The sequence below is a fragment of the Salmo salar genome, chromosome ssa02, assembly GCF_905237065.1.
Source record: "Salmo salar chromosome ssa02, Ssal_v3.1, whole genome shotgun sequence".
Taxonomy (NCBI): Eukaryota; Metazoa; Chordata; class Actinopteri; order Salmoniformes; family Salmonidae; genus Salmo; species Salmo salar.
Window position 1 is genome coordinate 72,357,479 of NC_059443.1, and position 26,554 is coordinate 72,384,032.

Consider the following 26,554-nt stretch of genomic DNA (forward strand, 5'->3'; position numbering starts at 1 on the left):
ACTAGGTCTATCTATCAGTATAGGCAGGTCAGCCACCAGACAGTCAGAACCGTGCACTAGGTCTATCTATCAGTATAGGCAGGTCAGCCACCAGGCAGTCAGAACCGTGCACTAGGCCTATCTATCAGTATAGGCAGGTCAGCCACCAGGCAGACAGTCAGAACCGTGCACTAGGTCTATCTATCAGTATAGGCAGGTCAGCCACCAGGCAGTCAGAACCGTGCACTAAGGCTATCTATCAGTATAGGCAGGTCAGCCACCAGGCAGGCAGTCAGAACCGTGCACTAGGTCTATCTATCAGTATAGGCAGGTCAGCCACCAGACAGTCAGAACCGTGCACTAGGGCTATCTATCAGTATAGGCAGGTCAGCCACCAGGCAGGCAGTCAGAACCGTGCACTAGGGCTATCTATTGGCAATCAAAAGCTGTATCTCGCAACTTCTTGGCTTGCAATGTCTCACAACTTCAGTAATGCAGGGCTCTAGACTAGGATATTGACATGAGCAAGATGCAACACTTGGCTCTCACACAGTATCTGCGCATGTGCACTGGTTCGCTTCACAGCATGGTAGACAGGGCACCAAAATAGTGGAGAAGTTGAACCTCGCACTTCAACGCCCTTAGTTGTTGCGGAAATTGACCCACTATGCCATTTACTCTCTGCATCTACTTCATATCGCTGAGTCAACCTTTAAAATGACACTACTTTCCCCACGCCTTTATAGCCTATCGTCTTGTTAGGATATAAATAATATATATTTTGTGATAACTGCACTTAGACTTTAATTATGTGGGAAAAATGTTTAGGGATTTTTCTTAACGTTAAGGATCCCAATTTGAAGCGACCTCCATGGAGGTCCTTTAACCCCTAGTGGAGGTCCTTTAAGCCCTAGTGGAGGTCCTTGGAGGTCCTTTAACCCCTAGTGGAGGTCCTTTAAGCCCTAGTGGAGGTCCTTTAACCCCTAGTGGAGGTCCTTTAAGCCCTAGTGGAGGTCCTTGGAGGTCCTTTAACCCCTAGTGGAGGTCCTTTAAGCCCTAGTGGAGGTCCTTTAACCCCTAGTGGAGGTCCTTTAACCCCTAGTGGAGGTCCATGGAGGTCCTTTAACCCCTAGTGGAGGTCCTTTAACCCCTAGTGGAGGTCCATGGAGGTCCTTTAACCCCTAGTGGAGGTCCTTTAAGCCCTAGTGGAGGTCCTTGGAGGTCCTTTAACCCCTAGTGGAGGTCCTTTAACCCCTAGTGGAGGTCCATGGAGGTCCTTTAACCCCTAGTGGAGGTCCTTTAACCCCTAGTGGAGGTCCTTGGAGGTCCTTTAACCCCTAGTGGAGGTCCTTTAACCCCTAGTGGAGGTCCTTTAACCCCTAGTGGAGGTCCATGGAGGTCCTTTAACCCCTAGTGGAGGTCCTTTAACCCCTAGTGGAGGTCCATGGAGGTCCTTTAACCCCTAGTGGAGGTCCATGGAGGTCCTTTAACCCCTAGTGGAGATCCTTTAAGCCCTAGTGGAGGTCCATGGAGGTCCTTTAACCCCTAGTGGAGGTCCTTTAACCCCTAGTGGAGGTCCATGGAGGTCCTTTAACCCCTAGTGGAGGTCCATGGAGGTCCTTTAACCCCTTATGGAGGTCCTTTAAGCCCTAGTGTGTGGGGTACCTTGGCGATGTGGTAGTGTTGTCTGGCCAGCTCTGACTCTCCTCCCTGCTTGGCGTGGAGGGCTGCCAGCTTATACTCCCTCTGTCTGTTTAGAACACACTGCTTCAACTCTACAGAGAGAGAGGGGAGGAGGGAGAGGGAGAGAGAGAATGATATAACAACCAGAATGTTCCAGTGCTTAGGGGACTGCGGTGACATTTACAGGTTGGTGTCTCTTCAAGCTGGCATCTGTCTTCAAAAATGTGTGTGATCTACCTGAGTGCCGTGCGTCTGGTTGAATGGGGGTGAGGGGGGAGATAGCAGGCGTATCTGGGGTAACGGCAGTGTGTTTCTGAGGGGGGACCAGGAGGCGGGGCTTAGGAGGCGGGGCAACAGGCGGAGCCTCCCTCAGAGGCTTCTGATTGGTGAGCGGGGAGGGTGTCAGCACTGGGGTTGGCGGCCCCCGCTCTTTGATTGGTTCAGGCTGCTGCACGGGGGCTGGGGCAGGCTTTCCACCTGTAGCGACAGGAGGCGGGATTTCCTCTTCGTTGATGGGTTTTCCTTTCTTGGCTGACGTCATCATGGACTGCAACGTCTAGGGGGAGACGACAAGCAAACAAACATACAATTCAGCTGACTGGAAAAGTAGACCTTCACATGTCCAATCACAGGTTTACATATGGCTAGATGAATCTGGGATATTTCATGTTCCTGGAGCCGTATGTATCAAGCGTCTTATGGGATTGCTGATCTAGGATCAGGTCCATCCTGTCCAGTAATCTTGTTCATTATAATCTTAAGGGAAAAACTGGTCATAGATCAGCACTCCTACTCGGAGACACATCATCATACAACCAGCCCATAGTCTCTGGCTCACCTTCAATCCGCGGTCGTATCTGCGAGCCTTGCTGGTCTCCCCCTCTGCATTAGCATTGGAGATGGCTGTCTGGTACATGTCAATGCGTTCAGCCAGGCAGGCCTCCAGCCCGGTTGTACCACTAGGAGTGCTGGGGGTGGAGCGGGGGGTGGAGTTAGAGCTGGGAGGGGTGGCAGGTTTCTGAACCTCTTCAGCATCATCGTCCTCCAAAACCTCATACAGCTCAGCCTGGGGATGGATAAAGACACATAAATGCATAAAACACACACACACACACACACTTAAGGAAAAGTGTTGCCATTGGGAATGAAACAACAGATAGGAGGAAGATAAAGGACAAGAGAAGTGTGAAGGGGAGTGTAAACATGGTGGATACCAGGAGATCATCATCATCCTCCAGATCATCATCCCCAACATCATCATCATCAAGGTCCTTCATACACAGAGCCGCCATACGCTCGATGTCAGCCATGGGAACTGGAGCTGTGGAGAGAGGCAGGCAGGCAGGCAGGCACGCACACACACACACACACACACACACACACACACACACAGGTTCTAGTGGTAGGGTCTGTGGAAGTTATTTCATACAAGATTGGGAGAAGATAATGGGTGAGGATGATGATGATGAATAGGATGATCCTCACCTTTTCCTCCCCCTTTCTTCCCCTGGGACCCGCCCATCAGCGCCAGTAGCTCCGCCTCCAGCTCTTTTTCATTTCCTCCTCCATCCATCCCTCCATCCGGAGACAGATCCAGGAGCAGCCCCATCTTAGAGAGACAAAGAGAGGGAGAAAGAAAGAGAATTGAAAACACAAATGACTAGTGTTATCAATGACAACTTGACTTACAGTTATCAATGATAATTCATTATCAAATCAATGATCAAAATGACGTTACCTGTTTGGCTCGCGCTGCCCCCTGTCCCCTGGGCGGGGGGTTCCGACTGTGACTCATGGAGAGAACCTTGTCAACTGACCTGTGTCACAACTACAACAACACAGTAGAACCAAAGAGACATATTGTAACATCTGGCAAATAGTTCCAGTAGTTAGCTATATTCAGCTTTTATCGTACACGTATTGACAGACAAAAATGGACAGCTAGCTACAGGACTTTGTTGAATTTACACTGCATTTAGCTAGTTGGATATATTTCATTGATATCATGGCTGGTAATAACACATTCGTTGACGGCTCACGTTCTGTGTCAGTCTCTGACAACGCTTAGCAACAAATTAGTACAGTGACGTTAGCAGTTAGCTAGCTATCAACAGCAAATTCATAGCATCATCCATGGCAAAAAATGTTGTTTATCCTCATTCGATGTTGAGCAGCTCTGACTTGTAGTAGTTAGCTTGTTAACTAGCTAAAATTAGCTTGCTAGAAGCTGTTATGTCATTTGTAAACATTGCCACTAAAAGCTTTGTTTTACCTTGTCATATGTTATCCACGGACCATATGTTGAGCGCTTTCTTAGTTCATACGACGACTGATCATTTCGAAAGCATATGAGAGAACGCTAGTCACGTATAAATTATTTTTAGTTAGAGAGCTATTTAAACACGAAAAAGTGTGTGCATTGGCTACTTCCTACTTCCTGCATTGGGTAACCATTGGCAACGCGACCACCTTGCTTTACGGCGTTTGAAGGACACGCCCAGAAATCGCTGGAAAATATTCTAACAAGTGTCTAGCTGTGAGGTTAAATCGAAGTTATGTGCCAAAAATCTCATATTCGTCACTGAACATTAGATGTGTTTTAATCGTAGCAAGCCAGTTGTGCTTGGTATGCACTGTAGCTATATGTTTCAGTGAGAGTGCCAAAAGTTTGATAGCTAGCTAGCAAGAGAGACCACTCACAATCCTTGATCTGCACTGCCAGGTAGGCTAGTTAGCTACAGTTGTGACCAGACCAAGAGCTTGAGGAGAATCTAAAATCTACCATCAAAATTCAAAAGTATTAGCTAGATAGATGTTATTGGCTAGTTGTCTTTGTTTTGAATGAGATGTTTTGCCATTGTCATGATATCTGATATAATTGGCAAATCATTGTAGCTAACTTAGCCAACTGACACTTTGTCTCTGTTTTGGTTTTGCATGGCATTTGAAGAGCTATTTTGGGAGGATGACCAAAAGACGAAAGCAAACCACAAGTAAGGCTGAAATAGCCCCCATTAAATTCACATCAACTGTATATTGGGGCTTAAATGATCTCCAATGCTTTCATTGGTTGAAATCATTCATTCCTAAAGTGAATACCTGGACATAACTTTCATCCAACATAGTTGAATTTATTAGAGATTTTTATTTAACCAGGTAAGTCGACTGAGAACACATTCTCAGTTTCAGCAACAACCTGGGAAATTGTTACAGGGATGAATGAGCCAATTGGAAGCTAGGGATGATTAGGTGACCATGATGGTATGAGGGCCAGATGGGGAATTTACCCCAGACACCTTTGTTAACACCTCTACTCTTACAATAAGTGCCATGGGATCTTTTAGTGACCACAGAGAGTCAGGACACCCATTTAACATCCCATCCAAAAGGCAGCACCCTACACAGGGCAATGTCCCTAATCACTGCCCAATATTTTTTTAGACTAGAGGAAAGAGTGCCTCCTACTGGCCCTCCAACAGCATCTGGTCTCCCATCCAGGACCAAACCTGCTTAGCTTCAGAAGTAAGCTAGCAGTGGGATGCAGGGTGGTATGCTGCTAGCAAGATATTGAAAAACAAAGTTGAAGGTTGCCAGTCCACCTGTTTGCTAATGTATGTGTGAAAGAAAGGACATTTCCTTAGCATAACGTTGACATTTTCTCTCCAGGTTTCACACCTCCCCCGCCTAGGTCACTCAGATCAAGGAAGAGAAAGTGCTGGGATGAGTCAGAGGAGATCGCCCCCTCTGGAGAGGCAGTGGAAGCACAGCCCTCACACCTAGAACAGGTAGGCAACAGAAGTTCCATTTGCTGGTTGAGCGTTTGTCAGTTACAATTCAAATGTTGCTGTGTTCTAACTGATTCCTCCTCCTCTGCTTGTGCAGCAGGACACTGAGGGAAGAGTGTTAAACACCTCCTCTTCTCCTAAAGATCCCCACCACCCTCTGACGGCCTGTACTACCCATCCATCTGAGCAGGCTAACAAAGCGAGAGATACCACTGCACCCAAGCAAGAGGGTGATCCAGTGGAGGAAAGTGCGGTTGTGACTGGCTTCGAGGGAGAACAGGCCATTGGAGGGGCTGTGGAGAGGGAGGGCACAGAGGAATCAGTTCCAACCAATCAGGATGGTGGAGATAGTCCACAGGAAGACCATAGTGTGGAGTCCTCCGTTAAAGATGACGAGGGTAAAGAAGAAGAAGACATCAAGACACAGAGTTTCCTCAGCTTCCCCCCACACCCACTGACTGTAGCAGTGGGTGTGGGAGAACGCCCTCAGCCCTCCCTGCTTCCCTCCAAGGAGGTCAACGTTGGGGACGGGGACAGTCAAACCGACAATGAAGAGGAGCAGTGTGGAGAGAAGAACCCGAAGCCCAAAATGGAGGAGCTCGACAGTGAACAGCAGGAGGCTATAGATGACAGAGGTGTTTGTCTGGGTGGTGGGAGGGAGGGGCCTCCAGTGGAGGAGGACAGATCTGTGGAAGCACCAGTGAAGAAGAGGAGAAGGAGAATGGGGATGTGTGGTCTGGGAGAGAGAGAGAGGGAGAGGAGGAGAGGAATAGAGGAGGAGCGGCAGAAGGAAAGAAAGAGTGTGACGGAAGGAGGGAGGGAGGGAGAAGAGATGGTGCTGGTGAGGAAAGCGGAGGAGGAGAAAGTGGAGAAAGAGAGAGAGGAGGACATCGAGCAGAGTGGTGATAGTGGTGGTGGTGATGCCAACCTGGTGGCTGTAGAGGGAACTGCAGCAACATTATCCTCTGATCCGTCCCTCTTTTCATCCATCCCTCCATCCGCTCCTCTGGGGAGTACCACTGAGCAGACGAAGAAAGAGAAAGAAGAGGAGGAGAAGTTAGATGAGGAGCAGCTTCAGTCAGGGGGAGAGGCAAGCCATGCAGGCCCCAGCGAAGTGGCTTATTCTGGGCCAGAGCAGGTCACAGGAGAGGGTCTCCGGACCGGCCTGGAGGTGGACGCACTGGGCAGTGAGCAGCCTGTGGTGTTGGGGGAAGAAGAGCTAGACACAGAGGGGGTTGTGGAGAAGAACCAGGAGGGGGACAGGGGGGGCTGTGGGTCTAATGAGCCAGAGGAGAGCCCCCCTAGGGCCCCTACACCATCCTCCACCACCACCCCTACCTCTATCCCTCTGGAGGTTGGGACAGAGAGGGAGCACCACGGAGAGGTTCAGAGCTCACCTACCCAGAGAGAGAGGGGGGCTGAAGATGGGGCAGGGGCTGGGACTGTGGACAACCCCCGGGCACTCAGTCTGGCCCCGGCTGACAGAGTAGAGTCCACCATGCCTCCCCCCACAAAGCCAAGTCCTGGAAGGGAGGGGAACAACCAGGCTGCAGTGACAACTGGTGGCTCGGAGGAGAACAACCAGGCTGCAGTGACACCTGGTAGCTCGGAGGAGAACAACCAGGTTGCAGTGACACCTGGTGGCTCGGAGGAGAACAACCTGGCTGCAGTGACACCAGGTGGCTCGGAGGAGAACAACCAGGCTGCAGTGACACCTGGTGGCTCGGAGGAGAACAACCAGGTTGCAGTGACACCTGGTGGCTCGGAGGAGAACAACCAGGCTGCAGTGACACCTGGTGGCTCGGAGGAGAACAACCAGGCTGCAGTGACACCTGGTGGCTCGGAGGAGAACAACCAGGCTGCAGTGACACCTGGTGGCTCGGAGGAGAACAACCAGGCTGCAGTGACACCTGGTGGCTCGGAGGAGAACAACCAGGCTGCAGTGACACCTGGTGGCTCGGAGGAGAACAACCAGGCTGCAGTGACACCTGGTGGCTCGGAGGAGAACAACCAGGCTGCAGTGATACCTGGTGGCTCGGAGGAGAACAACCTGGCTGCAGTGACACCTGGTGGCTCGGAGGAGAACAACCATGTGAGTGTTTTTGTTGACGTCTTTGTTTGTTACTTTGTTTGTTTGTTTGTTTGTTTGAGTCCTGATTGTTTGTGTATTTCAGTCCACCACCCCAGACCTGACCAGAGCCGATGATGATGCTACTGTCGTTGACCCGTTTGGAGCGCTGGCTCTGAACTACGTGTCTGACTCTCAACTCAACACCATCACTCTGACGTGAGAGAGGGGGAGGAAGGAGGGGGGGTATAGGAGGTAGATGCAGGCATGAGGGGAGGAGAGAAGTGCTGATATGCAGATGAGGGGGCAGGTAGATAAGGAAATGAGAAAGGAAGGGTGAGAAAGAGAGGGACGAGAAGGAAGGATGGTAAAGGAAGAGTGGGAGAGAGATGAGAGTAGATGAGGGATATTTCTATCTCTCCTCCATCTTTATCTCTGGGCCTGGAGACAGAAATTAGTAGATGAAGGGATATCTCTATCTCTCCTCCATCTTTACCTCTGGGTCTGGAGACAGAGATGAGAGTAGATGAGGGATATCTCCATCTCCTCCATCTTTACCTCTGGGCCTGGAGACAGAGATGAGAGTAGATGAGGGATATCTCCATGTGGAACGACACACACGCTGCACTTTGGTCCGCTCATTCCTACGACAGCCGTGACAGAATCACCCACCACCAAAGGACCAAGCAGCGTGCCCAGGAGAAACAGGAATGAACTTGGGAGGAAATTCTGGACGGGAAAGGACCCTGGAGTCAGGCTGGGGAGTATCGCCGTCCGAAAGAAGAAATCGAGGCAACAAGAGCGGAGCGGCAATACTATGAGGCATTATACCAACCACGAGGCAAGTGCGAGAGGCAGCCCCCAAAACATTTTGGGGGGGGCACACAGGGAGATTGGCAGAGTCAGGGTGGAGACCTGAGCCAGATCCCCGTGCTTACCGTAGGGAGCGAGTGACGAAGCAAGCACCGTGTTATGCGGTGATGCGCATTGTGTCGCCAGTGCGCATTCACACCCCGGTGCGATCTGTGCCCGCGCCCTGCATTTGCCGTGCTAGGTTGAGCATTCAGCCAGGAATGGTGGTGCCAGCTCAGCACTCCTGGTCTCCAGTTCGCCTTCTCGGTCCAGGATAAACTGCGCCGGCGCTGCGCACTGTGTCGCCAGTGCATATTCACAGCCCAGTTCGTCCTGTGCCAGCTCCCCGCGTTTGCCGGGCGAAAGTAAGCATCCAGGCAGGATGGGTTGTGCCAGCTATACGCTCAAGACCTCCGTGTTATGCGGAGCTTCCATGGCCCAGTATATCCTGTGCCTGCCCCACGTACCCGGCCATCAGTGAGTCTATCCCGCCTGGTACGTCCTGTGCCTGCTCCTCGCACTTGCCCTGAGGTGCATGTCACCAGTCTGGCGCCACCTGTGCCACCCCCACGCATCAGGCCTCCAGTGCGCCTGCCCAGTCCAGGGTGTCCTGTTCCTGCTCCCCGCACTCGCCCTGAGGTGCGTGTTACTAGTCTGGCGCCACCTGTGCCAGCCCCACGCATCAGGCCTCCAGTGCGCATTCCCAGTCCGGGGCTTCCGGCGACAGTTCCCAGTCCAGAGCTTCCGGTGACAGTTCCCAGTCCGGAGCTTCCGGCGACAGTTCCCAGTCCGGAGCTTCCGGCGACAGTTCCCAGTCCGGAGCTTCCGGCGACAGTTCCCAGTCCGGAGCTTCCGGCGACAGTTTCCAGTCCGGAGCTTCCGGCGACCGGCGACAGTTCCCAGTCCGGAGCTTCCGGCGACAGTTCCCAGTCCGGAGCTTCCGGCGACAGTTTCCAGTCCGGAACCTCCTGAGACAGCCTGCAGCCCAGAACCTCCGGCGATGATCTACAGTCCAGTTCCTCCGATGACGATCCACGGTCCGGTGGTACTGAAGCAGAGGGATCAGCGGGCGGAGCGGGGGTTACGAACCGGAGCCGCCTCCTCTGTTGGAGGATCCGCTGGATGATAGGGTTCTGGGTATTGCACCAGAGCCGCCATAGACAATAGTTACCCACCCTGCCCTCCCTTTTTATTTTGTATTTTTATTTTATTTAAATTGGGGGGGTTGTTGTTGTTTTGTCTAGGTGCGGTCGGAGTCCGCACCTTTGGGGGGGGTACTGTCACGTCCTGACCATAGAAAGATGTTATTTTCTATGGTAGAGTAGGTCAGGGCGTGACAGTTTTTTTTTTATGTTTTGTATTTCTATGTTTAGGTTCTAGTGTTGTGTTTCTATGTTGGGGTTTTTGTTTGGGATGATCTCCAATTACAGGCAGCTGGTCCTCGTTGTCTCTAATTGGAGATCATACTCCACATGGGTTTTGTGGGAGATTAATTTTGAGTTGTGTATGTGTTCATCTCTGCGTCACGGTTTGTTGTTTTTTCATTCAGTGTATTTATGTATTGCATAGTTTCACAGTATAAATAAAATGTGGAACGACACACACGCTGCACTTTGGTCCGCTCATTCCTACGACAACCGTGACAGATGTATTTCAAGGCTTACCTTCAAACTCAGTGCCTCTTTGCTTAAAACCTGTTAGGGCAAGGGGGCAGTATTTACACCGCCGGATAAAAAACGTACCCGATTTAATCTGGTTACCACTCCTACCCAGTAACTAGAATATGCATATACTTATTACATATGGATAGAAAACACCCTAAAGTTTCTAAAACTGTTTGAATGGTGTCTGTGAGTATAACAGAACTCATTTGGCAGGCAAAAAACTGAGAAGGTTTCATGCAGGAAGTGGCCTGTCTGACAAGGTGTCGTTCTTCTTGTCTCTGTTTATTGAAGAGTGAGGATCTTAGCTGTCCCGTGACACTTCCTACGGCTGCCATAGGGTCTCAGAAGGCGGTAAAAAGCTGAATCGTGGCTTTGCAGGCTCTGGCTGAAAAAAAGTAGCGCGTTTGGGTAGTGGCTGGTTACAGTACTGTGAGACTCAGGCTCGTGCCCGTGTCGCCCGAAAGCTTTGTTTACTTTCCTCTGTTTAGCTAAATGGACATTCCCGGTCGGAATATTATCACTTTTTTACGAGAAAAATGGCATAAAAATGGATTTTAAACAGCGGTTGACATGCTTCGAAGTACGGTAATGGAATATTTAGATTTTTTTGGTCACGAATTGCGCCATGCGCACGACCCTGATTTACCATTTCAGATAGTGTCTGGGACGCACGAACAAAACGCCGCTATTCGGATATAACGATGGATTATTTTGGACCAAACCAACATTTGTTATTGAAGTAGCAGTCCTGGGAGTGCATTCTGACGAAGACAACAAAAGGTAATCAAACTTTTATAATAGTAAACCTGATATTGGTGAGTGCTAAACTTGCCGGGTGTCTAAATAGCTAGCCCGTGATGCCTGGGCTATGTACTTAGAATATTGCAAAATGTGCTTTCACCAAAAAGCTATTTTAAAATCGGACATATCGAGTGCATAGAGGAGTTCTGTATCTATAATTCTTAAAATAATTGTTGTGCTTTTTGTGAACGTTTATCGTGAGTAATTTAGTAAATTGTTAGTGAATTCGCCGGAAGTTTGCGGGGGGTATGCTAGTTCTGAACGTCACATGCTAATGTAAAAAGCTGGTTTTTGATATAAATATGAACTTGATTGAACAAAACATGCATGTATTGTATAACATAATGTCCTAGGGTTGTCATCTGATGAAGATCATCAAAGGTTAGTGCTGCATTTAGCTGTCTTCTGGGTTTTTGTGACATTATATGCTAGCTTGAAAAATGGGTGTCTGATTATTTCTGGCTTGGTACTGCTGACATAATCTAATGTTTTGCTTTCGTTGTAAAGCCTTTTTGAAATTGGACAGTGTGGTTAGATTAACGAGAGTCTTGTCTTTAAATAGCTGTAAAATAGTCATATGTTTGAGAAATTGAAGTAATAGCATTTCAAAGGTTTTGAAAATCGCGCCACAGGATTCAACTGGCTGTTACGTAGGTGGGACGAATTCGTCCCGCCTAGCCCAGAGAGGTTAACATCATGGGAAAATCAAAGGAAATCAGCCAAGACCCCAGAAAAAGAATTGGCGACCTCCACAAGTCTGGTTCATCCTTGGGAGCAATTTCCAAAGGCCTGAAGTTACCACGTTCATCTGTACAAACAATAGTACGCAAGTATAAACACCATGGGACCACGCAGCTGTCATACCGCTCCGGAAGGAGACGTGTTCTGTCTCCTAGAGATGAATGTACTTTGGTGCGAAAAGTGCGAATCAATCCCAGAACAACAGTAAAGGACCTTGTGAAGATGCTGGAGGAAACAGGCACAAAAGTATCTATATCCACAGTAAAACGAGTCCTATATTGAAATAACCTGAAAGGCCGCTCAGCAAGGAAGAAGCCACTGCTCCAAAACCACCATAAAAAAAGCCAGACTACGGTTTGCAACTGCACATGGGGACAAAGATCGTACTTTTTGGAGAAATGTCCTCTGGTCTGATGAAGCAAAAATTGAACTGTTTGGCCATAATGACCATTATTATGTTTGGAGGAAAAAGGGCGAGGCTTGCAAGCCGAAGAACACCATCCCAAACGTGAAGCACAGGGGTGGCAGCATCATGTTGTGGGGGGGTGCTTTGCTACAGAAGGGACTGGTGCACTTCACAAAATAGATGGCATCATGAGGAAGGGAAATTATCTGGATATATTGAAGCAACATCTCAAGACATCAGTCAGGGAGTTAAAGCTTGGTCACAAATGGGTCTCCCAAATGGACAATGACCCCAAGCATACTTCCAGAACTGAAAAAGCGTGTGCAAGCAAGGAGGCCTAGAAACCTGACTCAGTTACACCAGCTCTGTCAAGAGGAATAGGCCAAAATTCACCCAATTTATTATGGGAAGCTTTTGGAAGGCTACCCGAAACGTTTGACTGAAGTTAAACAACTTAAAGACAATGCTACCAAATACTAATTGAGTGTATGTAAACTTCTGACCCACTGGGAATGTGATGAAAGAAATAAAATCTGAAATAAATCATTCTATCTACTATTATTCTGACATTTCACATTCTTAAAATAAAGTGGTGATCCTAACTGACCTAAGACAGGGAATTTTGACTAGGATTAAATGTCAGGAATTGTGAAAAACTGAGTTTAAATGTATTTGGCTGAGGTGTATATAAACATCCGACTTCAACTGTACATTTATCCATCTTCCTAGAACCAGTACACAATTTTAGAAATTTGTATTCGCTTGTTTTAAAGCCTACGATGAACCATTATTCCTCATATAGCGCACATGTGGCTCTGGTCAAATGTAGTGCATTATATAGGGAATGGTGCCATTCTCTGTCTCTCTCTTCCCCTTAACTAGTGAGAAAGAGGAAGAGGAGAAAGAGGAAGGGCACGAAGACGCTACAGAACTGGTCTGTGGCCTGATCAGAGAACTCTCCTACCTAAAGTGAGTGTTCCTCTCTTTTCCCTCCTCTCCCTCCATCCTTCTACTTCTTCACCACTTTCTCCTAGTGATGACCTTTGACCTAATGAACTTTAGAAGTCAGCCTGATCCGCCCCACAGATCTCTGAGCTCTGATTGGCTAGATGGCTGTCTGCTCAGATGGACACATAGATTAGGATCTCTCCTCCTTAGTTAACACAGGAGAGGAGGAGAACAGGGGATGAGGTTCTAAACACTGCTGTTAGCTGTACCACGTATTCCTCTCCCTCCTCCTTCACTACTGTTAGCTGTACCACGTATTCCTCTCCCTCCTCCTTCACTACTGTTAGCTGTACCACGTGTTCCTCTCCCTCCTTCACTACTGTTAGCTGTACCACGTATTCCTCTCCCCTTTCACTGCTGTTAGCTGTACCATGTGTTCCTCTCCCTCTTCCTTCACTACTGTTAGCTGTACCACGTGTTCCTCTCCCTCCTTCACTACTGTTAGCTGTACCACGTATTCCTCTCCCTCCTTCACTACTGTTAGCTGTACCACGTGTTCCTCTCCCTCTTCCTTCACTACTGTTAGCTGTACCACGTGTGCCTCTCCCTCCTTCACTACTGTTAGCTGTACCACGTATTCCTCTCCCTCCTTCACTACTGTTAGCTGTACCACGTATTCCTCTCCCTCCTCCTTCACTACTGTTAGCTGTACCACATGTCCCTCTCCCTCCTCCTTCACTGCTGTTAGCTGTACCATGTGTTCCTCTCCCTCCTCCTTCACTGCTGTTAGCTGTACCACGTGTCCCTCTCCCTCCTCCTTCACTGCTGTTAGCTGTACCACGTGTTCCTCATCCTCCTTCACTGCTGTTAGCTGTACCACGTGTTCCTCTCCCTCCTCCTTCACTGCTGTTAGCTGTACCACGTGTTCTTCTCCCTCCTCCTTCACTACTGTTAGCTGTACCACGTGTTCCTCTCCCTCCTCCTTCACTACTGTTAGCTGTACCACGTGTTCCTCTCCCTCCTTCACTACTGTTAGCTGTACCACGTGTTCCTCTCCCTCCTTCACTACTGTTAGCTGTACCACGTATTCCTCTCCCTCCTCCTTCACTACTGTTAGCTGTACCACGTGTTCCTCTCCCTCCTTCACTACTGTTAGCTGTACCACGTATTCCTCTCCCTCCTCCTTCACTACTGTTAGCTGTACCACGTGTTCCTCTCCCTCCTCCTTCACTACTGTTAGCTGTACCACGTGTTCCTCTCCCTCCTTCTTCACTACTGTTAGCTGTACCATGTGTTCCTCTCTCTCCTCCTTCACTGCTGTTAGCTGTACCACGTGTTCATCTCCCTCCTCCTTCACTGCTGTTAGCTGTACCATGTGTTCCTCTCCTTCCTCCTTCACTACTGTTAGCTGTACCATGTGTTCCTCTCCCTCCTTCACTGCTGTTAGCTGAACCATGTGTTCCTCTCCTTCCTCCTTCACTACTGTTAGCTGTACCACGTGTTCCTCTTCCTCCTTCACTGCTGTTAGCTGTACCACGTGTTCCTCTCCCTCCTCCTTCACTGCTGTTAGCTGTACCATGTGTTCCTCTCCCTCCTCCTTCACTGCTGTTAGCTGTACCACGTGTTCCTCTCCCTCCTCCTTCACTGCTGTTAGCTGTACCACGTGTTCCTCTTCTCCTTCACTGCTGTTAGCTGTACCATGTATCCCTCTCCCTCCTCCTTCACTACTGTTAGCTGTACCACGTGTTCCTCTCCCTCCTTCACTACTGTTAGCTGTACCACGTGTTCCTCTCCCTCCTTCACTACTGTTAGCTGTACCACGTGTTCCTCTCCCTCCTCCTTCACTACTGTTAGCTGTACCACGTATTCCTCTCCCTCCTCCTTCACTACTGTTAGCTGTACCACGTGTTCCTCTCCCTCCTCCTTCACTGCTGTTAGCTGTACCACGTGTTCCTCTCCCTCCTTCTTCACTACTGTTAGCTGTACCATGTGTTCCTCTCCTTCCTCCTTCACTACTGTTAGCTGTACCATGTGTTCCTCTCCCTCCTTCACTGCTGTTAGCTGAACCATGTGTTCCTCTCCCTCCTCCTTCACTACTGTTAGCTGTACCACGTGTTCCTCTCCCTCCTTCACTACTGTTAGCTGTACCACGTGTGCCTCTCCCTCCTTCACTACTGTTAGCTGTACCACGTGTTCCTCTCCCTCCTTCACTGCTGTTAGCTGTACCATGTATTCCTCTCCCTCCTCCTTCACTGCTGTTAGCTGTACCACGTGTTCTTCTCCCTCCTCCTTCACTACTGTTAGCTGTACCACGTGTTCCTCTCCCTCCTTCACTACTGTTAGCTGTACCACGTGTTCCTCTCCCTCCTTCACTACTGTTAGCTGTACCCCGTGTGCCTCTCCCTCCTTCACTGCTGTTAGCTGTACCATGTATTCCTCTCCCTCCTCCTTCACTACTGTTAGCATTACCACGTGTTCCTCTCCCTCCTTCACTACTGTTAGCTGTACCACGTGTTCCTCTTCCTCCTTCACTGCTGTTAGCTGTACCACGTGTTCCTCTCCCTCCTCCTTCACTGCTGTTAGCTGTACCATGTGTTCCTCTCCCTCCTCCTTCACTGCTGTTAGCTGTACCACGTGTTCCTCTCCCTCCTCCTTCACTGCTGTTAGCTGTACCACGTGTTCCTCTTCTCCTTCACTGCTGTTAGCTGTACCATGTATCCCTCTCCCTCCTCCTTCACTACTGTTAGCTGTACCACGTGTTCCTCTCCCTCCTTCACTACTGTTAGCTGTACCACGTGTTCCTCTCCCTCCTTCACTACTGTTAGCTGTACCACGTGTTCCTCTCCCTCCTCCTTCACTACTGTTAGCTGTACCACGTATTCCTCTCCCTCCTCCTTCACTACTGTTAGCTGTACCACGTGTTCCTCTCCCTCCTCCTTCACTGCTGTTAGCTGTACCACGTGTTCCTCTCCCTCCTTCTTCACTACTGTTAGCTGTACCATGTGTTCCTCTCCTTCCTCCTTCACTACTGTTAGCTGTACCATGTGTTCCTCTCCCTCCTTCACTGCTGTTAGCTGAACCATGTGTTCCTCTCCCTCCTCCTTCACTACTGTTAGCTGTACCACGTGTTCCTCTCCCTCCTTCACTACTGTTAGCTGTACCACGTGTGCCTCTCCCTCCTTCACTACTGTTAGCTGTACCACGTGTTCCTCTCCCTCCTTCACTGCTGTTAGCTGTACCATGTATTCCTCTCCCTCCTCCTTCACTGCTGTTAGCTGTACCACGTGTTCCTCTCCCTCCTCCTTCACTACTGTTAGCTGTACCACGTGTTCCTCTCCCTCCTTCACTACTGTTAGCTGTACCACGTGTTCCTCTCCCTCCTTCACTACTGTTAGCTGTACCCCGTGTGCCTCTCCCTCCTTCACTGCTGTTAGCTGTACCATGTATTCCTCTCCCTCCTCCTTCACTACTGTTAGCTGTACCACGTGTTCCTCTCCCTCCTTCACTGCTGTTAGCTGTACCATGTATTCCTCTCCCTCCTCCTTCACTGCTGTTAGCTGTACCATGTATTCCTCTCCCTCCTCCTTCACTACTGTTAGCTGTACCACGTGTTCCTCTCCCTCCTTCACTACTGTTAGCTGTACCACGTGTTCCTCTTCCTCCTTCACTGCTGTTAGCTGTACCACGTGTTCCTCTCCCTCCTCCTTCACTGCTGTTAGCTGTACCATGTGTTCCTCTCCCTCCTCCTTCACTGCTGTTAGCTGTACCACGTGTTCCTCTCCCTCCTCCTTCACTGCTGTTAGCTGTACCACGTGTTCCTCTTCTCCTTCACTGCTGTTAGCTGTACCATGTATCCCTCTCCCTCCTCCTTCACTACTGTTAGCTGTACCACGTGTTCCTCTCCCTCCTTCACTACTGTTAGCTGTACCACGTGTTCCTCTCCCTCCTTCACTACTGTTAGCTGTACCACGTGTTCCTCTCCCTCCTCCTTCACTACTGTTAGCTGTACCACGTATTCCTCTCCCTCCTCCTTCACTACTGTTAGCTGTACCACGTGTTCCTCTCCCTCCTCCTTCACTGCTGTTAGCTGTACCACGTGTTCCTCTCCCTCCTTCTTCACTACTGTTAGCTGTACCATGTGTTCCTCTCCTTCCTCCTTCACTACTGTTAGCTGTACCATGTGTTCCTCTCCCTCCTTCACTGCTGTTAGCTGAACCATGTGTTCCTCTCCCTCCTCCTTCACTACTGTTAGCTGTACCACGTGTTCCTCTCCCTCCTTCACTACTGTTAGCTGTACCACGTGTGCCTCTCCCTCCTTCACTACTGTTAGCTGTACCACGTGTTCCTCTCCCTCCTTCACTGCTGTTAGCTGTACCATGTATTCCTCTCCCTCCTCCTTCACTGCTGTTAGCTGTACCACGTGTTCTTCTCCCTCCTCCTTCACTACTGTTAGCTGTACCACGTGTTCCTCTCCCTCCTTCACTACTGTTAGCTGTACCACGTGTTCCTCTCCCTCCTTCACTACTGTTAGCTGTACCCCGTGTGCCTCTCCCTCCTTCACTGCTGTTAGCTGTACCATGTATTCCTCTCCCTCCTCCTTCACTACTGTTAGCTGTACCACGTGTTCCTCTCCCTCCTTCACTACTGTTAGCTGTACCACGTGTTCCTCTCCCTCCTTCACTACTGTTAGCTGTACCACGTGTTCCTCTCCCTCCTTCACTACTGTTAGCTGTACCACGTGTTCCTCTCCCTCCTTCACTACTGTTAGCTGTACCACGTGTCCTCTCCCTCCTTCACTGCTGTTAGCTGTACCATGTATTCAACTCTCTCCTCCTTCACTACTGTTAACTGTACCACGTGTTCCTCTCCCTCCTTCACTACTGTTAGCTGTACCACGTATGCCTCTCCCTCCTTCACTACTGTTTGCTGTACAATGTGTTGCTCTCCCTCCTCTTTAAGTTCTCACCTCAGTCCGTAGAGCAGCCAGCTCGCGCAGACGTCCTTCCATCTCCACCTCCGGGTCTTGTTGGAGGAGTGTTGTTGTGCTGGTCTGTTTTGTGGGTTTGTTCTGTCTGGATTGTGTGGACTAACTCTCTGAGCTCCACCATGTCTCTCTCCAGCTCTGTGAATGTATCCCTCTCAATGATGGAGGAGCAGTGCAGTTGTGGGACCTGGGTGTGTTCAGTGCTGGGGGGGTGACTATCCTCGTCTGCAGAACAGTTTGAAGAGGTGTGTTCAGACTGACTCAGGATGGGGGAGTCGTCACGAAGAGAGATCTTGTCCTGCTCTGCTCTCTCTTTCATCTCTCTCTCAATTCAATTTGCATGACAGTGGTGATCAGATGTTTTGTAAGTAGTAGTAAAAATAGCAACTGAAAATAATATCGCTCTCTCCCAATGCATCTCTTCCTCCCTCCCCTATCCTTCTCTTTTCTCCTTTTCTCTCCCTCTTTTCTTTCCTCCCTCCATCTCTATCTCTCCCTCCTTCATCCCTTTCTCTTTCAGTCGGGCAGTGATGGCTACCCATCGGGAGCTAGAGTCTCTTCGCCGTGGCAACAAGACAGCGAGGCCTCCCCCACGCCGCGTCTTCCCCCCACGACGCTCTGAGATCTAGAGTGCCTTCCAAATAGCACCCTATTCCCTATATAGTGCCCTACTTTTGACCTGGGCCCATAGACACTATATAGGGAATAAGGCTCTGGTCAACAGTAGCACACTATATAGGGAATAAGGCTCTGGTCAACAGTAGTACACTATATAGGAAACAAGGTGCCATTTGGGACCTACAGCGAACCATCATCCAATGCCCCAAAGGCTCATGGGTAACAGTCTTCACATAGCGGAGGCTCACTTGAAAGTTGATTTGTATTTATGTTTTGACTTGAAAACTCAAGATCAGTTTGAGAACAATGATCCAAAGTATCAACCCAGATTAGAACTGAATGTTTGTCAAGTTATATGGACACAACATTATAATAATAATGCTGGTCTATAATACCATTTAAGGGTTCTTTTCTTCTCCTCTGTCTTTCCTAATGCTGAGGACATCAGTTTGGAACAGTATGTAGTTACTGTGTTTTGTAGAATGTGTTATAAAATAAATCATTACTAAGGTGAATCTTTGGTTATTGTACATCTCATGTCAGTCGTGGCTCCATGAAACATGTTGCTTTTATAACTAACCAGTCTGAAAAGATTCCCAACATAAAGATCACCTTTACCACTAAGATCTAAAGTCCACCTGTAGACAATGCCCTATATAGTGCACTACTTTAGACCACAGCCCTATATAGTGCACTACTTTAGACCACAGACCTATATAGTGCACTACTTTAGACCACAGACCTATATAGTGCACTACTTTAGACCACAGACCTATATAGTGCACTACTTTAGACCACAGCCCTATATAGTGCACTACTTTAGACCATAGCCCTATATAGTGCACTACTTTAGACCACAGCCCTATATAGTGCACTACTTTAGACCACAGCCCTATATAGTGCACTACTTTAGACCACAGACCTATATAGTGCACTACTTTAGATCACAGCCCTATATAGTGCACTACTTTAGACCACAGCCCTATATAGTGCACTACTTTAGACCACAGCCCTATATAGTGCACTACTTTAGACCACAGCCCTATATAGTGCACTACTTTAGACCACAGCCCTATATAGTGCACTACTTTAGACCACAGCCCTATATAGCACACTACTTTAGACCACAGACCTATATAGTGCACTACTTTAGACCACAGCCCTATATAGTGCACTACTTTAGACCACAGCCCTATATAGTGCACTACTTTAGACCACAGCCCTATATAGTGCACTACTTTAGACCACAGACCTATATAGTGCACTACTTTAGACCACAGCCCTATATAGTGCACTACTTTAGATCACAGCCCTATATAGTGCACAGGGGCCATAGTCCACAGGCCTATGGCCCCTGATCAAAAGTAGGGCACTATTTCGGAAATACAATGCCATTTGGGACACACACATGATGTGCAGACAGGGACTCCTTTTTAGGGACACCTCTCTGATAATTAAGACACTCAGGAGTAGCCAATACAGATATTATTGTTATTATTATAGCAGTTGTGCTGTTGTCAATAGTGATGTTCTTATAATAGTGATATTAGGCCTGTAGATTTGCAGCTCTACAGTTAGATTAGAGCATGTCGTTTTAAAATAAGAGTCAGGAAAACACAAGTATCAAATCAAATGTTATTTGTCACATGCGCCCGAATACAACAGGTGTAGACCTTACCGTGAAATGCTTATTTACAAGCCCTTAACCAACAATGCAGTTCAAGAAATAGAGTTAAGAAAATATTTACTGAATGAAGTAAAGTAAAAAATAAAAAGTAACACAATAAAATAACAATAAGGAGGCTGTATACAGTGGGTACCAGTATCGAGTCAATGTGCGGGGGTACAGGTTAGTCGAGGTCATTTGTAGGTGAAGGTAGGGGTAAAGGGGGACAACAGTTCCATTCTTTTGTAACATTTCTCCTGGTTCATCGAATCATTCCAGTAATCATGAGTGGAGAAGGAATGTGTCAAACAATTAATCTTTATTAATCACATTGATTCTCCATAACGTCACATACTAGCGATTACAACCACATTGTTTTGTTGCATACTTCACTTATCAGGAAAGAGGATGATCACATGGGAGGATTGGATATGTTCCAAGTCGCCGTCTCTGTTGAAATCATGATGCGCATCTGAGTTGTAGATCAACATACACAGATTCTGCACAAAGAACAATATACATTCAAACTGCCTGGAAAGCCTTTATTTCCATTCATTTACTTTGATATTCTTATATGCGTTGTGCTCGACGTGGCTGGACTACAGATTGAAAACCAGCCATGTCTCGGACACCGACGTCTTGCGTCCAGACAAGCAAAACACCTTCTTCGCCCGCTTCGAGGATAACGCAGTGCCACCAACGCGGCCGCTACCAAGGACTGTGTGCTCTCCTCCGTGGCCGACTTGAGTAAGACATTTAAGCATGTTAACCCTCGCAAGGTTGCCGGGCCAGACGGCATCTCAAGCCGTGTCCTCAGAGCATGCGCAGACCAGCTGGCTGGAGTGTTTATGGACATATTCAATCTCTCCCTATCCCAGTCTGCTGTCCCCACTTGTTTCAAGTTGTCCACCATTGTTCCTGTACCCAAGAAGGCAAAGATAACTGAACTAAATGACTATCGCCCCATAGCACTCACTTCTGTCATCATGAAGTGCTTTGAGAGGCTAGTTAAGGATCATATCACCTCCACCTTACCTGACACCGTAGACCCACTTCAATTTGCTTACCACCCCAATAGATCCACAGACGATGCACTCGCCATCGCACTGCACACTGCCTTATCCCATCTGGACAAGAGGAATACCTATGTAAGAATGCTGTTCATTGACTATAGCTCAGTATTCAACACCATAGTACTCTCCAAGCTCATCATTAAGCTCGGGGCCCTGGGTCTGAACCCCGTCCTGTGCAACTGGGTCCTGGACTTCCTGACGGGCCGCCCCCAGTTGGTGGAGGTAGGAAACAACACCTCCACTTCGCTGATCCTCGTCACAGGGTTCCCACAAGGGTGCGTCTTCAGCTCCCTCCTGTACTCCCTGTTCACCCATGACTGCGTGGCCATGCACGCCTCATTGTTCCATATAACTGAAGATCTCGTACAACGCTGTGTACTACTTCACAAAACAGTGCAAACTGGCTCTAACCAGAAAAGAAAAAGGAGTGGGAGGCCCCGGTGCACAACTGCTCAAGAGTCTCTAGTTTGAGAAACAGACGCCTCACAAGTCCTCAACTGGCAGCTTCATTAAATAGTACCCACAAAACACCAGTCTCAACGTCAACAGTGAAGAGGCGACTCCGGGATGCTGGCCTTCTTGGATTAGCTAACACAGCGTGCCATTGGAACACAGGAGTGATGGTTGCTGATAATGGGCCTCTGTACTCCTATGTAGATATTCCATTAAAAATCTGCCGTTTCCAGCTACAATAGTCATTTACAACATTAACAATGTCTACACTGTATTTCTGATCAATTTGATGTTATTTTAATGGACAAAAAAAATTGCTTTTCTTTCAAAAACAAGAAGATTTCTAAGTGACCCCAAACGTTTGAACGGTAGCGTATATGGGCAACATCACCAGCAAGGGTTTTGGTCGGCCAACATGTTTTCTGACTGCAATGAGCGCAACAATACCCACAAATATTAAGTGAAATCAAGCTTAGAAAATAGTATTGCCATTGATTAAAAAATAAATATATATACACATATATGTATATACATTTTCCCTGGCGGAGAGCCCAAAGAGGCCCATTACTTGGAGTAATCCCTGAACGGTTTCAAAATGCCTACCTGTTGAATATCCTCTTGTCTGCAGCCAATAAATGTATTAAAGCGCATTGGTTAAACCTGGACATTCGTACTATGGAAGAGTAGAGTGGTAGACTGAAAGAACTGTATTTAATGGAAAAGATCACCCATAAAATAAAACTGCAGACAGATGTAGACTATGTGAAAAAGATCGGAACCGCTCCTTGTAAATAATATTGTGTAGACACGACTCAGTCTCAAAGCAACCAAACATATGATAATTGTATATATATATATATTATTTTTTTATTATTACTTTAGTTTCTTAGTTCTAAAGTTATCTTGTTTATTGTATAGCCTACTTGTTGGTATGTCAGACGACCAGAACCTTAATAATAATCACCATACTTACGTCACAGACAATAATTCTACTAGTTGACTGCACGGACACATAGCAGGATACTGACACTCAGTCCGCAGTGGTCGGGAATGCGTTTTGGGGCTGGACACAACGCGAACCAGCCCCTACTGTTGTCGAGCGCACATACTAATGCCATGTTCATATACCATCGGAGTTATCGGAAATTCTAGTTCCGACTGGGAAGTTTCACTTGAATGACCCTCAAAATTGGAATTACAAGTGGGAAACGGAGAAAATATTGTTGCCAATCTATTGTCTTAAGAATTGTTCCGACTTGAAAAGAACTTGAACACAATCATGTCGGAGTTACGACTTCCCATTTTCCAGTGTCCCAGGAGAATATGAAGCCAGCATAATACGGCATTCACGTGCTAGTCGTTACTAGGAAACTGACATTTCTGACTCGCTGACATGATTGACACCGTAAAAATCATCATAAAACGGCCTTGGAAGAGCCATAAGTGTAAACCAACATAATTTATTATTTTTACATTAACCTGTTTAACTTGTATTAAATGCATTATGAAGAAAATTGTGTGATTTAGGCTCCACGAAATATGAAATGCCTTATGAAGAATATCGTGTACTGTTGCCTTCACGAAAAAAAAGGCCTTTCTGACTACAAGTGCACCAGTATCCCAAAGTATTAGTATTAAGCGAAATCAAGCATAGAAAACAGCGTTGGCATTAATAAAAATGTTTTTCCCACGGATTAAGTCGCACATAAATGTGTCTTTTCTCACAAATTCTGTTCAGAAAGTCTGCTCAGAAAAATCAAAAACATTATATATAGCAATACAAACACCATTTATAATACGGGATGAATAAATACAACATTAAGGTATATTCATAACGTTCAACAATTAAGAAAAAATTGGCTATCGTGTTTAAATTATTGTATTTTCTCACGAATTAAACCACAAAAAAACGCACGAAATCTGCTGAAATACATTATGTACATGCACGAATTGATTGTGAGATTGTGTTGTCAAATTGGCCTGAACCGGTTTTGAGTGACCATTTACAGTTTATTTACATGAAATTTACAGAATAATAGAAACCACTCAAGTCAATTGGGCACACATCAATTCATGGGAGACTGCCAGGGTTGGGTCACTAACCTTGATTTACAGAAAAGTGATGATTAACGGCCCATCGACTCATATGGTGATTGGGGCCTAGACAACAATGGTTTGATGACTGTCTATCTGTGGAGCATTCTAGAAGGACTGGGCTGATCCAGAAAGCTGGTTGTGTGTCTTGTACCTCCCTACTTAGTTTGTTCATTTGGGAGTAAAAGATTGCCTATTGACAAGATTGAAACGTGTCTGTTTCCTTCCACAGTGTTTCCCAACTCCAGCCCCCCAACAGTACATATTGTTGTTGTAGCCCCGGAAAAACTCACCTGCTACAACTCAATGAGGGCTTGATGATTAGTTGACAAGTAGAATCAGGTGTACTAAGTATTTTATAAAACACAATGGAAACGACAAAGGAAAAACACAACTGAAACAGAAAGTATTATAAAACATACAATAGAAACTATATAAACAGCCATCCTACTGAAATGACCAGTCCAGGCGAATACCAGGGGCGGCGAACTGGAGCCTCTCTGCCAGCACATACTTGAGTAAAAGTAGATTCCTTAATAGAAAATGACTCAAGTATAAGTGAAAGTCACCCGGTAAAATACTACTTGAGTAAAAGTCTAAAAGTAAATGGTTTAAAATATACTTCAGTATCTAAAGTAAATGTAATTGCTAAAATATACTTAGGTATGAAAAGTAAAAAAGTAAAGCAAACCAGATGGCACCTTTTTGTTGTTCTTTATTAATTCACAGATAACCAGGGACACACTCCAACATCATTTATAAACGAAGCATGTGTTTAGTGAGTCGGCCAAATCAGATACAGTAGGGATGTTCTCTTGATAAGTGTGTGAATTAAACTATTGTCGTGTCCTGGTAAGAATTCAAAATGTAAACAATAGTTTTGGGTATCAGGGAAAATGTACGGAGTAAAAAGTACATCATTTTCTTTAGGAATGTAGTGAAGTAAAAGTAAAAACCTTCATTTAATTAGGCATGTCAATTAAGAACAAATTGGTTTTTACATTGACCGCCAAACCCGGACAACGCTGGGCCAATTGTGCGCCGCCCTATGGGACTCCCAATCACGGCCGGTTCTGATACAGCCTGGATTCGAACCACGGTGTCTGTAGTGACGCCTCAAGCACTCGGAAGCCCAAGTAAAGTACAGATCCTCTAAAAACGACTTAAGTGGTACTTTCAAATGTTTCACTAAAGTACTTTACACCACTGGACGTGACATAGACAGAGCTGTAGGTAGTTTCGACCAGGGGACAATGGTGCTTGGTGGCGGCTTGGGCCCCGGTGGCCCCGCAGAGAGGGCAGACATACAGCCGCAGGTACGGGCACATCATGTCCCCATCCTGGTCCTTGAGGCTGTGGGACACAAACACAGACTCAGACTCCCCGTTGTGTTTGCAGAAGCTGCAGAACTTTCGCTCAGGTGATGGCACCTCCTCCGGCGTGTTTCTCCCACTCTGGCCCCGGGTGCCCGCGGGGGATCTGGACGCTGCTGTAGGGGGCTCGGGACCCTCGGTGCTGCTCGGACATAAAGGAGCGTCTTCATGCAAGAGGACGATTTCGGAATCCGGGGGTTCCATTTCGTGCCATAGTGGTGGTGTCGCCGCAGGTGTTATCGGTGACAGCAAGGCTCGTGGCGGAAACTCTTCAAATTCCACCATGGTCGAGCATATCCCGGAGTCATGACCCTCAACGGTTAACGGTTTTGGGGTGAACTTGCCTAACTGCATCTCCCGCACTAGGTCAGCTAGCTTCATGTAGTCACGCCACGGTTGGAAACTCTTGTTTTCGGACTCCATGTAAGGCGGTTTGTCTTGGAGTTGACTAATCATAGCGTTCATACTATCACTTGTATTTTTTATATCCCAACAGACTAGTGTCTGATAACGATCAGAATGTACCACAATAAAGAACGCTGGGTCTAAACTGACAACTCAACTGAAGGCAAATTTGACAACATTCACGTTTTAACCTGTCAGTGTTTTGTTAAACAGCCAATCAGATGGCCTTGTGCGGAGTCCGTGGCACGTGACAACAGCCAATCAAATGGTTTCAAACTGACAACTGCTAAATTAGCAATTTTAGAAGATCAACTATTTGGGATAAAATTTTACACCTCAACAACATTAAAAACTTAAAATATAACAGTTTAATCTATTCTAGGATCTAAATTGATAGGACTTAGATTATAATTCTTAGTTATATGAAGCTGTTTGATAATAGCCAATTGTAATAAGAAAATATCAGTAAAACAACTGTTAAACTTCAAAAATGCTTTTTTATTTTTTAAATATTTATTTATTTTCACCTTTATTTAACCAGGTAGGCCAGTTGAGAACAAGTTCACATTTACAACTGCGAACTGGCCAAGATAAAGCAAAGCAGTGCGACACAAACAACAACACAGAGGTACACATGGAATAATGAAACGTACAGTCAATAACACAATAGAATAAAAGTCTATATACAGTGAACTTCCTTGCTGTTCACTATGCTTCGACGTCCTTGCTGTTCACTACTACCAAAACGATTTTATAACACAATGGAAATGACAAAGGAACAACAACTGAAACAGACAATATTATAAAACATACAATGGAAACGACATAAACAGGCATCCTACTGAAATGACCAGTCCAGGCAGGGACGGGAGTTGGGGTAATCGGGGTTTGGAGAGAGGGATGGGGGACGGAGGGGAATACCGGGATTAGAGGAATGGGGAGATGGAGGAATTTAGTTACA

General features: G+C 47.1%; 3 protein-coding genes across 4 annotated transcripts in view; 1 reads left to right on the forward strand and 2 right to left on the reverse strand.

Moving 5' to 3' along the window:
• The window catches only part of LOC106592420 (coiled-coil and C2 domain-containing protein 1A), a 45,703-nt gene extending 41,601 nt beyond the window's left edge, over positions 1-4,102 (reverse strand). The window contains exons 1-7 of the mRNA XM_045709625.1: positions 3,935-4,102; positions 3,401-3,490; positions 3,148-3,271; positions 2,877-2,983; positions 2,501-2,728; positions 1,900-2,218; positions 1,645-1,754 (exon numbers count right to left, since the gene is read on the reverse strand). Coding sequence (XP_045565581.1) covers positions 1,645-1,754; positions 1,900-2,218; positions 2,501-2,728; positions 2,877-2,983; positions 3,148-3,271; positions 3,401-3,457 — 945 coding nt within the window. The 5' untranslated portion in view covers positions 3,458-3,490; positions 3,935-4,102. The remainder of the gene's footprint in view (positions 1-1,644; positions 1,755-1,899; positions 2,219-2,500; positions 2,729-2,876; positions 2,984-3,147; positions 3,272-3,400; positions 3,491-3,934) is intronic.
• Positions 4,103-4,124: 22 nt separating this feature from the next.
• LOC106592176 (uncharacterized protein DDB_G0290685) lies at positions 4,125-19,181 on the forward strand. Of its 2 annotated transcripts, none has more exons than XM_045709632.1 (7): positions 4,125-4,384; positions 4,613-4,655; positions 5,329-5,447; positions 5,548-7,539; positions 7,622-7,734; positions 12,862-12,948; positions 18,432-19,181. In XM_045709632.1, the coding sequence occupies exons 2-7, from the start codon at positions 4,628-4,630 to the stop codon at positions 18,538-18,540; spliced, it is 2,448 nt and encodes an 815-aa protein (XP_045565588.1). In that variant the 5' UTR covers positions 4,125-4,384; positions 4,613-4,627; the 3' UTR covers positions 18,541-19,181. The 2 variants fall into 2 exon arrangements, with proteins under 2 accessions (XP_045565588.1, XP_045565583.1); XM_045709627.1 differs by having other exon boundaries at positions 4,126-4,384; positions 5,545-7,539; positions 18,432-19,176.
• A 5,658-nt stretch (positions 19,182-24,839) lies between these two features.
• On the reverse strand, positions 24,840-25,757 carry LOC106592322 (uncharacterized). The gene has a single exon (XM_014183662.1). The coding sequence runs from the start codon at positions 25,651-25,653 to the stop codon at positions 24,979-24,981; it is 675 nt and encodes a 224-aa protein (XP_014039137.1). The 5' UTR covers positions 25,654-25,757; the 3' UTR covers positions 24,840-24,978.
• Between the last annotated feature and the right edge of the window lie 797 nt (positions 25,758-26,554).